Source organism: Parus major, chromosome 3 (assembly GCF_001522545.3).
Source record: "Parus major isolate Abel chromosome 3, Parus_major1.1, whole genome shotgun sequence".
Lineage (NCBI taxonomy): Eukaryota > Metazoa > Chordata > Aves > Passeriformes > Paridae > Parus > Parus major.
In genome coordinates, this window is record NC_031770.1 from 82,388,177 (window position 1) to 82,400,232 (window position 12,056).

Here is a 12,056-nt window from a genome sequence, read left to right on the forward strand (position 1 = left end):
CTAACATGTGAAATCTAATCTTATTTGACAGTTTCAATTAAGACTGAAGACCATTACGAAATGGCCTGATAAGAATTAGCAGGTCCTTGCATGACCTGAGTCTCAAGTAAGAAACTACTTCCCCATAAGCCTCCGGTTTTGAACATCCTTAGCCTGTGCTTGAGAGTAAAGTGATACTGTCCACTTGAGTTACATCAACTACTGCTATAATGTCTGAAGTTGGAAGATTATCTCTCATTTTGTGATAGGGATGAAATAAAGAGGAATGAAAGTATAAATCAATCATTACGGAAGCTAAATAAGTTTTAAAAAAAGTACAAATTGAAGTATGTGGGGGTCTTTCTCACTGGACCCTGGATAAAGATCATGTAAAATAAACAATTTGAGCAAACGGAATACTAGTCATGTGCAAATTTAATTGAATTTTTACCTGAGGACTGTGCCCAGATTTTTCAAAGTAAAAAGGTAGATGCTTAGTGTTAGAGGTGCAAGAATGCAATTAATAACTTCATTAGTTCTATTATGAAAATGGGAAGGACTGGACTGTGATATTCTTGGAAGAAAGGAAAATATGATTGTCTCCAGAGTTGCCTACTGAGGCCTAATTTTGTGTGTCATCACTTTAGCAAGATGTATGTACCTACGTAAATAAAATACATAACCTAAAATGTAAAAATACATTTACCTAAGTAAAATACCTATGTATTTTAGATTTATGTACCCTTGTATTACTAGTTGAAGAGGTAGAACACATTTTTCTGATGAATGCTTTTAAACAGCCAAATTAACAGCCCTCTTTTCTTTCTGGCTTAAACGGAACTGTTCAACAGTGACTTTTGATAAGCTATTTTGTTACACAATGCAATACATGCAAGAGTTGCTCTATTCTGTTAGGAAAAAGCAGTGTGTTTGTTTCTAATGAAACATCTTCATCCTAAAGCAGCAAGCTGCCATTTCTCGTTCCCTCAAGTTTTCATTTCTTCATGAATTACTCAACACTGAAGAGACCAGCTGTGCTTGCTCTGAGCAGTCATGTAGCTTTGATCAGTAGGTAACTCAAATGCCAATCCTTAAGTATGGCTTTTCTGTTGTAAAGTGTATTTTTACTGAAAATACCCCTGAAGCTTAGATTCAGACGTACCAGAAAGCAGCCCACCCAGCAGAACTCAGGAATAATAATTTATCAGTGAATTATAATCCTTTTTACCAGTATCTCAATACAACTGAGTGTATGAAAATCAGAATAAAATACTGTATACCGTCATAAGATTGCAAGAAGAATGAATGGAAATCTGTCTTGCAGTGGTAGTAGTGTATTTTTAAGTGTTACTCTGTGATAGCACTGCTTGATATTTGAAAACCATTTGTTAAATAATGCATCCAGTTTCCTCTGTTAAAGTACCTATTTGTCCATGACTGTGCTTTCTAAGTGCTATTTTTAATATTCTGCATAGTAAGGCTATACCTATAAATACTTCCTCACCATTGCATTTTTAGTTTCTTTCTGGGACAGCTCATCAGATTGAGAAGTGTAGTGCTTTGAGATATGATCCTTGTTATTTTCACACTGAAATGAGCACTAATTTGTCGTGTTTGACACATGTTCATCATGAGGTTTGGCACCAGTGCAAAAACATTGTAATGCCAAAAACTAAGTGCACTTCAGCTGCAGCAAAGCCGGGAAAGAGCATTCCCGACTGCACTGTATTTCAGCTTAAGGTTGAAGCATGAGAAGATGCAATTACGGGGCTAAATCTGCAATGCAGAAAAACCGGGCTTCTCAGAGTAGGTTCTTGAAGGGCAAATGATTCTTCCTTGATAATCAAGCAGGTTTGATTTCATACAATTGTATGATTTCATACAATTCCAGCATTACTTCACTCTATGTAATTATACATCGTGAAACACGAAGCTGAAGTTGTGGGAAGAGGGATTTTCACAGGCAGAGCGCTCTGTATCCCCGCTGCTAACAGAGCTTGAGGCAGTGCGCAGGCCCTCCATGGGATAGTTTGGGGTTTTCTGATTGTAGTGGCTCAACACAGGATTATTACACACCTCCATCCAATACCACCCACATCCACCCAGGGTGTCAGACCCCCTGGCTCTGCCTCGCTCGGCGTCCTCGCCTGAAGTGGCGGCCGCCGGGGATGACCAGCGAGTCCATACGGACAGCCACAGCGCAGGGTGCTGCTCTCCCAGGACACGCGTCCCGCCCTCTGCAGATATTAAACCTTTAAACTAAAGGAGATGTAAAATGCTGTATGTAGGAGCTTAGGGGGACATTTCATGGACTTCCCGAAGCGCCCTCTGGAGGCGCAGGGAAGCGGCCGGCAACCATGGAGTCCCGTGTCAGCAGGTTCCCCGCCGGGGCTGTGCGGCGTGAGGAGACAAAGGCTCCCGGTGTGCCTCAGCCGCTGCTGCCCGGCGTGTTCTTAGAGGTCACCGCTCCTCTTTCCCGGTGCTGGGCTCTCAGCCCGGGCTCCCGGCCCCGGCCGCGCTGCCCCAGCCGGGCCGGGCGGACTGGCGGGGGGCGCTGTGGGCTCTGCGGCGGCGCTCTGGGCCGCTCTCTCTGTGGTGTGTCCGCCGCGGGCGGGGGAGCCGCTTCCCCTTCCGCTGCCCTTGTTGCCGGCGGGAGGTGACAGGACCAACAGGCGCGATGTGGCGGAACGTGCTGGTGAGGCCCGGGGAGAGCGGCCCGCTGCCGCCGGTGGTGTGTGGGGCTCGCTCAGGGTGCCCGCCAGGCTGCGGGGCTCGGCCGTGGTGCCCGCTCTCCCTGGCGGGCGCTGCGGAGCGACCTGCGGGGGTCGGGGCAGGGTCTTAGGCGGCCCACTCGCTCCACGTAGTGCTGAGCTTCAGGGGCTTGAGAGGATAAAGTTGAGTCGGGGGGCTCGGGTACGCTTAGCTCGTTTCTAAGGAGGTATATTTTACAGCGTGTTTATTTAGGGTGGGTAAGGGGAGGAGATGCCTTGTCCCGTTCCTTGAAACCAGCATCACCTGTATGTTTGCTCGCCCCGTGGCTGCGTTTTTAGCGGCGGTAATTGTGTGGGAACGATGTGTTGTCAGTGTTGCTTGAAGCAACACTGGCAGCTTTGAGCTTTGACATTGTAGCGAAGGCAGATTAAAGAATTGTATATTGATTTTGGTAGGCTACCCGATATGATCAGTCTATGGAAACAGATTCCAGCTCAGGACACAGCAAGGTGATTTAGGCTGTGTGTGTGGCGGGATGGAGGTGCCTCCTTAGCGCTGTCAAGGTTGTCTCCTGTACTGGTGGCTCGTAGGCGAACTGCAACAGTGACAGGAGTTCGTTGTCCTCACAAACACATTTGTCAAAAATATTATTGTCCCTTTTGCTAGTCAGACACAGGAAATGATGCCTAAAACCGAGGTATAAGGGGCAGGAACTGAGAAATTTCCCCTGGAAAAAAACCCTGAAGGTTATGGTACAGATGTGTAAATCTGTTATGTCCTACTGAAAGTAATTTTACCAAGTTTGTTCTTTTCAGATAGCCAGGACCTTTTCAAGCAGTCCTTTACATAGGTTGCTGAAAAATTTACTGAATTCAGAACTAGCATGTTTTGATGAATTTTGTCTGTTTGTTTTTAAAAGCCTTTATTTATTTGCTGTCCCACTTCTATCTTTCTTTTCAAAGAAGCAATTTCTACCCTGTGTGGAGAGAGCTGTAAAATGTCACTGTTATTAAAACACTGTTTATCTTTTATTTCAGGCTCTTCACCAGGTTTCCCAGAGAGCCATCAGCACTGCTTCACGGAGGCAGTTTGCAAATAGAGTTTCTGAGAATCAGAAGCTTTTTCAGGTAATGAGTGAGTTGAATAGTGCTAGTAGATTAACAAGGTTTTAGTAGATCATAACTGCATGGTTTTTTTCTAAAGGAACTGGTCAGGGTCCCTTTTACATCTGAATAGAGCTCTCAAAATCAGTTGTATGACTATAATGTTTGCAATTAGCAGTTATTTTCTGCAGAGTATGCAAGTACATGCATACTTGACTTGCTGACTCTTTAGGGGGTTCTTTACCCCATGAAATGATTTGTACCAGAATTTCACATAAGTATTAGGCATGGTACTAAGGTATAAAGTACTCTGAAATTAGTTGATATGGGGGAGTATGTCCAAGGAACAAATAGAGAAAAAGAGTGAGAAGGCAGAAATAGAGTGAAAAGGTAAACCTGAAACCTTTCATCTCTTTCTATAGCTCATAGTTGAGCTCCATATTTTTAATGAGTATATGGTATTACTGTATTTCTCAGTTATGAAAACTGTAAAAGTCTTAAGGGATTGGATTAATTCCTTGGAAATTATTGAATCTTTCAAAATAATTTCTGGATTATTCTGTTCCTGATTGACAGGGCTACTGAGAGAAGTAGTAAAAGCAGAGAGAGTACTCCAAAGAGTAATCCCAGCTGTGAGCCACAACCTGGAGCTGTAGCTTCATACTGAGGATAATCTGGGCTTCAGCTCCATGAAAGGGACTGAGCATATCAGAAGCCCCATTTAAATAGATTTAGCATCTTACTGCTTTTCTTTCCCCTGAAACAGAAAGCTAGTCTTGAGGCACTTGACTAAGGAGCACAGTGTTCATTGTGAGCCAAGGGGAAGGAAATGGGAGGGTGATGTTGGTGATAGGAGGGGGTCAGAAGTTCAGTTTCTGCTGGCAGAGATCTCTAGGCATATCTCTTCCTCCTTTCATTCCTTTCTTATGGGACAGCAAATTAAGCTGGGGTAGGTTGCAGGTCACCAGCACTGTAAGATGCTTGAAATCCAGAGCAAGGTGATCTTGCAAGGGTAAAGATCATGTGGATCTGGTGCTTAGGAGTTTTACTTGGGGTGAAGCAAAACAATTTCCTATATACCACCAAGTGACGATACAGACTCTTTCCCCTGTTGCTCCCTGTAGCAGGGATTGACTATACTGGAGATGGATGTGAGGTTTCTAGGGATGGTAATCACATCCTGTGCACCCAAGGGGTCTGGCTGGTGTCAGAAGTGTTCAGGCATCTGCCAGTCACTGCTTTAGATACGAACTGTGCACATGATTTATTATTCTCCCCTAGTGAATCATCACCTGATACCAGAGTGAAAACTTTCAGAACAGAGTGGGATCTGAATAAGGTTCACTGTCTTTTGGGACTCAGAAAGATAATGTGGGGTACTAATTCTTCCCTGGGTAATTGTAGTTATATTACCACAATATTGTAAGAACTGCATATAAATAGTTTATCTTTGTCACTTGTTTCCATTAGGAGGATAATGGCCTCCCAGTGCATCTTAAAGGTGGGGCAAAAGATTCCCTGTTGTATAGAGCCACTGCGGGTCTTACGATGTTTGGTAAGGCTAATACTGAAATACTTATGCTTTGGTACAATTTCCAATGCACTAATATTAAAATATTTTTTCTTTGGTATAATCTCCAACATGGATGATGTTTTCTCTGTAAAATAATTATGCAGTGTCTTCAGTCTGTTCTTTATAACATGCAAAGTTTATGTAGAGAAGAAAAAAACACATTTGGACATACTGTGTATTCATTTGTGCTTTTTTGAGGTTTAGATTTTCATATGACTTTTTCCCAGACTTAGTACCATGGTCTGGATACTCCTTCAAGTTTCGTGTATGGTGTTAGAGAAAAACAGAACTACTTCATCTATTCTGCAAAGGAGTAAAATGGAATTATAGCACATCCAATGAACCAGTTTTTGCACTTGCCTGACTCTTCTTACTGATAGGTGATACTCAGTGAGAGTTCTCATGTGCTGTAAAACCTAGCAGAATTATAACCAAGGTTCATAATGATGTGTATATTTAACCTTTATGTTGCTTGTTACCTAATTTTGCAATAGTCTCTAACTTAAATGCGGTGATTGAACAGATTTTCAGTTCAGCTACTTTAGGAATGAGTAACCATTACTTCTTGACTGTGTAGGTTATACAGACATACCTCTCCCCACTTTTTATTTTTGTGCAGCCTGTGGGGATGTACTTTTTTTTTTTTTTTTCCTAAAATATGAATCTCAAAAAAGAATTGAAACGTGTCTTTGGAAATATATTTTGTCTGAATTGCAGCTGCTTATTGTCAGCATTTCTTCTGGAACAAACTGGAAAGCTGCCTTGAAAAGAATTCTGTGTGTGCTAATCTGAAAATATCTTTTCTTTCCATTAATTCAGGAACAATGTATGCTCTTTATTATCTGCTTGTCTCTTCAATGCCCAAGAAGCCCAACTGATTCTATTTGAGGATGCCTCAGCAACTAACATCTCTTTGTCCAGTTCCCATGTGACTGTGGTGGCAGCTGATAATAAGCAGCTGGCTTAATGATTGGAATCATACGTTAATTGTAACATGTAAACTGCAATCAATAAAGCAGTTTTTACGTGGTGTAGTGGGTGCCTGGACTGTTTAATCTGTTTATGTGTGTGAGCATTTTTGGTCATAGGGTTGCCAAGCCATAGAGGCCCAGAGCCAGGAAAGGGATCCTAGGTCAGCAGGAGCACCCACAGAGCAGCACAGAGGACTCAAGGACACTCCTGCCTGGAAGTCTGTGTCATCAGGGACACAACAGTGCCTCTGTAGGAATGCATGCAGCATAGGGAATTAACAGGAATTAGAGACATGCTGATACGTGCAGGGTGGTCATCTCAGCGGCATCACAGAGAAGTGATGGGATGGTGGCTTCTACAATTGGAGTGCTGGGATGGAAGGACTGGAAGGGAAGATGAGGTGCTACCCTCCATGTCAATGACCAGCCTGAGTGCGTGGAGCTCCACCTGGGGATGGGTGAGGAGATGGTGGGGAACTTATGGGTCAGGATTAAAGGGAGGGCGGGGACAGGTGACACTGTGGTGCAGGTCTATTGCTGGCCACCCAACCAGGAAGACTGAGTGGATGAGTCTATAGACAGACAGGAGCAGCCTCACATTCACTAGCCCTGGGCCTTATAGGGGACTTCACCCCAGTCTCTGCTGGAGGGACAACACAGCAGGACATAAGTATCACTTGTTAGGTACTGTGATGGCTTTTACTAGCTTGATTGCGGTTATTGGGGAAAACTGTGGAGTGCTCCTGCCCAAAGAGGCAGGGATATGATTTTAGAGGAATGTAGCTTTAAGTCCCCTAAGGAGTGAACTCTGCCCTTCTGCCTTGGGGGATGTGCCCTATAAGCCTAGGAAGTTACTCCACCCCCAAATCCCTTATAAAGTATCAGCCCAGAATGTTCCACCCTTCTTGTGTTACTATTCCTTATATCCTGCTGCATATATTGTAATAATCCCTCCTATTTTACCCCTATTGGTTTGTACCCCTGAGACTTCTCCCTTGCTGTATCCCTATTGGACCCAGACCCTAAACTCCACCCTTGCCCTACCCCATAAAACCAACGACCCTGCCTTTTTCTTGGTTCTTTGTCTCTGGTTTGTGCTTGGTTAAGTCATGTGGTGGTGATGCCCCAAATAAATGGATTCCCGAGTTTAACCAAAGAAGACCCATCTTGTTTATTTCCATGTCCATCACTGGTGGCTGCACCCTCCCTGGACATGACTTTGTTGTGTTGTGATGCAACAGAAAATTATAATGGAAACACATTGTAGCTCTGCATCCATAAATCAGTTTTATGTTCTTAACAGAATTTGTGCCTTTTTAACTTTTCTGTCAAGTTGCTACTTGTGAGTCATTATGCACAGAGTATGGTATTGACTGTTACAATTAGGGCTTCTAAGAAAACCCAGAGTTTCATCAAAGTAATCCTGTTGTTTCTCTTCTCAAGGAAACAGTGTAATTTTCAAAACTGTGAAAACAAGCTCAAAAATCTAGCCTCCCACTACAGTGCTATTTTAAGCCTCTTGTGGATTAAGTTTGTTTTTCATTTTTTGTTGCTATCCTGGAGAATCAGAGTATGCTTGTTAAACTCAGTGCAAACTGGAAGAGAAGGATTGGTATACTCAGGACTCTAGTGGAACCAAAAATCTTAAAAAAAGGGTACATGGGGTAGTACCCCTCAATGGTAGTTTATCTGCACAGGTGGCTTTTGCCAACTGCATGACTAAAAGAATAATACATGGATGGATTTGTTGGAAAAAGGTTTGGGAAGTGGGGATGAACATTGATGCCTACAAAGAAGAGAAACCCCATGGCACACTGAACTATACTACACAGAATCTGAAGTAATTAGTCTGCTCTGTGCAGTGCTGGTAAGGCTTCTGCTGCCATCACACGCCAGGGTTACACTCAATATGTGGACCAAATGATGGGCATCTGGAAGGCAGCATAAGGGAAGATCAACATGTTTAAAAAGCTCACATCTTTTCCTGCCCACAGGGATTAAGAAGAATTTTGAAAGGAGTAATTGTTCAAATAGTCCAAATTATAAAAATCCTGTAATGAGCTATGCAGTAAATACACGTTTGTGTGAGCAACAAAAGCAGAATGTACTGCTGTTCTTGTTTTTGCACTGGGACGTGTCCAATGTCCTGGGATCCGCAGCAAGCTGTGAATGAACTGTGGTGCCGGCAGCAGCCCTGGTGGGAGAGCACGGGAGAGCAACGAGAAAGTTTCATCCTACAGAACAATCACTATTTATAATCAGAACCTTGAAATGTTATTTAAATGAATGCCATCAAATGGCAAAACCTTGTTCTGGCAGAGCTGTGTGCAGTAACCCCGGGATGTCCCTGGAGCGCGCAGCCGGAGCAGGCGGGACAGCGGCTGGCGCTGTGCAGCTACCGGGCGCTCACAGGGAGGCGTCCGCGATCCACGGGCTGCCAGCGCTCCGGGAGCTCCGCTGCTGCAGCACCAGGAAACCAAGCAAAACCCACCGTCAGCTGCTCAGGACCATTTTATGGGACTGCATTAGAACGCTGGCAGGGAAATTCCTATCTACGGTGCAGCCTATACGTGTATTTCATTGCAGGCTCAACCACATCACAAATTGTGAGAGGTTAACTGGGTGCCTGTATTGCCTGTACTGTCTCTCTCTAGGAAAATAAAAAAAGAGAGCTATGTATCTTCCCTATTGCTAAAATATCTGAAGATCTTAACTTCAGTTTCTCTATGGGTATTATATGGTAGCAGAAAATAAAATATGCAGCATCCATTACTCCTTGCTAATGTGAAAAAAGTTGTAACTATAATGGAATAAAATGCTCACTAATATGAAGTCATGGGCTTCTAGCAGTTAACACCCTCAGCTTAGAAGTGAGCCAGCTTTGTCGAAATGAAAAAAAAAAATTCTTCATGCAACTAGAAGAGAAATTAATATTCAAATAAGAATCAATTGAAACAGAAAAATTAAATCCTCAGTACTGCAGTTCCAGGTTCCACAATCCTTTCTGAGACTCCAGATGTACAGACCATGTTTTACTTTCTCCATTTGGAAGGTAGCTCAGAATATCAACTCTTAGAATGGTGCCCTGGGCTACATTTTCTTGGCTGTTGAATACATGCATAGATCCAATTAGCCTGACACACACAAAAATTTCCCCCGTAAAAGTCTGAGTACTAATAATACCACTATAACACAGCTTTGACTTCCTAAAAGATACGGTGAAAAAGTTCAGAAACTCAGAAATAAGAAGAAAGCCCCAGAGAGATCCCTAAGTGTATGATCTTCATTGTATTTTTTCTTTTTCCAGATCCCAGAGTAGAAATATCACTTTTCTAATGTTGCTGACCTTAGCTATCACTGCTCTGAACTATGAGAATGCATAATGAATTTTTGTTTTTTAGCATTTTTCATACTATGCTGTTGCTCCTTGCTCTCCCATTCTTTCTCAATTCTCTTAAATATCAGAACTGGATGTTAACCTTCACAGTTGCTAGGGTGAATCAGACTTTCAGAGGCAAAATCAATCTGATCAACCTGACTTGACCCTAAACAAGGTATTTAGGGGATGAGTAAGTCAGAATTAATGTATCTTTTCATGTGCATGCTTGTGCGATTATTTTTTTAAAGAAGTTCCTTTTAGCAATAACACCACCTTCACTAATCTAACTTGCCTGAGCCTTTCCACTTATTTCTTCAGTACTCAGTCAATTCTGCTGTAAAAATAATGGCTTGTCCTTAAACACCATCTGAGGAGAATCTCTTGGCTGGACTGTAATTTTTCTGAATGTAAGTATTCACAGAGTCACAGAATTAACTAGGCTGGAAAGGCTTTTAGGGTCACCAAGTCCAGCCCATATCCAAGCCTTCAAACTCAGAGGGCAACACATACAGTCTATGATACATGTATCATAAAAATACTGAGGTCTTGCCTCAGTATTTTTGAAGAGTTGTAATTCACAGGTTTTTGATTAGACTAACTGAACACAGTGTCCCCCAAAACACATCTAAAGCTAAAAGCTCGCTTTTACCTATTTCCTCAAAAATATGCATCCTTGACAAAAGTGGTCATTGTCTGGGATTCCTGTTTATAAATGTTGTGACAAGCCAAATTCATTCTCAGGGGGCTGGGGAGGTACTTGAGGAAAGGCGTTATCCCACTGTGTCCCCAGTCAGGCAGTTCTGAGTTTAGATCCTCAGAGAAAACCAATGTCTGTATACAGCTCACTAAGATCTCAAAACATTCACTCCCATTGCATATAGCCTGCTGAGTCCTAGAGAAAGCTGCCAAAGAGAGATTAATTTGTCCTTTGCTTATGTGTTTCCTTCTTTGAGTTCCCAATTCACAAGTCTGAACTTTCTGACGCATAAGGATCTTTTGCCTTTTCAGTCTGGTTTATCAGGTGCAATATTATCATCTTCCTTCTGCCTCCATGGTATTTTATTATTTTATTATTATGTTAACCTGCTTTAGTACTTTCATTCATGAAAATGTATGTCCCTTGCCTCATTTGGTCTCTGCTGTCTGCAAGAAAAGGCAAGGTGCTGTCTGGAGGACATGGAAATAAGTTGGAAAGTGATGATGAGGTAAGATTCAGTAATATTTAAGCTTTAAGTATACCAGAACATGGAAGGAGTTACAATAAAAAAAGACCACAGGAGGCTTGGAGTTTCAAAGCTACCTAAGTTAAGGTTTCCTAAAGAAAATTGTTGCAAACTAAGTATGAAATTTACAAGGTCATAGAATTGCTTTGAAAGCATATTTCAGCACAAGCACTTTCCTCGTGAACTACATGTTTGACTACTAACAAGGTTGTAAAATAAGAGAGGAGTGTCTTGTGATATGTCAATCTAATAAAATGGTATCCTTTACCTTAGAGATATATAGTGGAATAGCTCACTTGAGGCTGCCTGTGAAGCTCAACCAGAGATACAGTTCCCTGTGATTTAACCAGGAGCAGCAGAAGAATGTTTTCCTTGAAAGGAGCAGTAAGATGTTCAATGGAGGTACTCAAAATGTACTAATTGAGTTAAGCATTTTGTAGAGGACTTCTCAGGCCCAAAGAGACATAGTCCAGTTTTAACAATATTTGAAACAGCAGGAAACAAATTAAATACTTTTAGATGGCTGCCTTATTTTTCCATGGAAGATTTTCCCTTTTAGCCAAGAAATCTTGGCTGTGCAGGATCTGAAGTACATGATCTGTCCAAAATGTTCCTTTTGACAGATTGATTCTTCTATGACTTTCTATGCAAATCTTACGGTGTCATCCTCATCTGTAACATGATTCATAGATATTTGGAGATGCTTTTGGGAATAAAAGAGATTGAGGGAGATTCAGCGCTGTTAGACTTCATTGCAGGTATTAAGACAGTTTGCTCCGAGTAACTGTGAGCAGCTTCTATTCCTACAGGGTTCCAAAGAAAAGCTTGTGATTCCATCAGGACCTCTAAGTTACTAACGTGTTCTTAATAATAATTGAGTTATATATGTTTATGTAATATAAAGATTGTTCTACATTGTTTCATCTCAACATGAACACTTACTCTGGATGACTAATGCTCTGGGTCCTGAAGTTTATAATGGAAAGGCTGACACACACTCAGTCTTATCTATCATTGCACTATGCAAAAGGGAATTATATAATTAAAGCATTATAATGATCTCTATTGCTCAGTGGGCAGTTACAAGTCCCACAGGAGTCAGGCCAACTGTGTTAT

The 12,056-nt window shown here is 42.1% G+C and overlaps 1 protein-coding gene across 1 annotated transcript; it reads left to right on the forward strand.

The window, feature by feature from the left end:
- Window positions 1-2,545: 2,545 nt before the first annotated feature.
- Window positions 2,546-6,401, forward strand: LOC107202622 (cytochrome c oxidase subunit 7A2, mitochondrial). Its single transcript, XM_015623533.2, has 4 exons — window positions 2,546-2,674; window positions 3,729-3,818; window positions 5,265-5,349; window positions 6,187-6,401. The coding sequence occupies exons 1-4, from the start codon at window positions 2,657-2,659 to the stop codon at window positions 6,243-6,245; spliced, it is 252 nt and encodes an 83-aa protein (XP_015479019.1). The 5' UTR covers window positions 2,546-2,656; the 3' UTR covers window positions 6,246-6,401.
- The last annotated feature ends 5,655 nt before the right edge of the window (window positions 6,402-12,056 follow it).

Bases quoted from the DNA above. Each gene is read 5' to 3' on its own strand.
- LOC107202622 (XM_015623533.2), top strand. The intron at 3,819-5,264 runs GTAATGAGTGAG...TGTTTCCATTAG, and splicing joins AGAATCAGAAGCTTTTTCAG to GAGGATAATGGCCTCCCAGT. The intron at 5,350-6,186 runs GTAAGGCTAATA...CCATTAATTCAG, and splicing joins TGCGGGTCTTACGATGTTTG to GAACAATGTATGCTCTTTAT.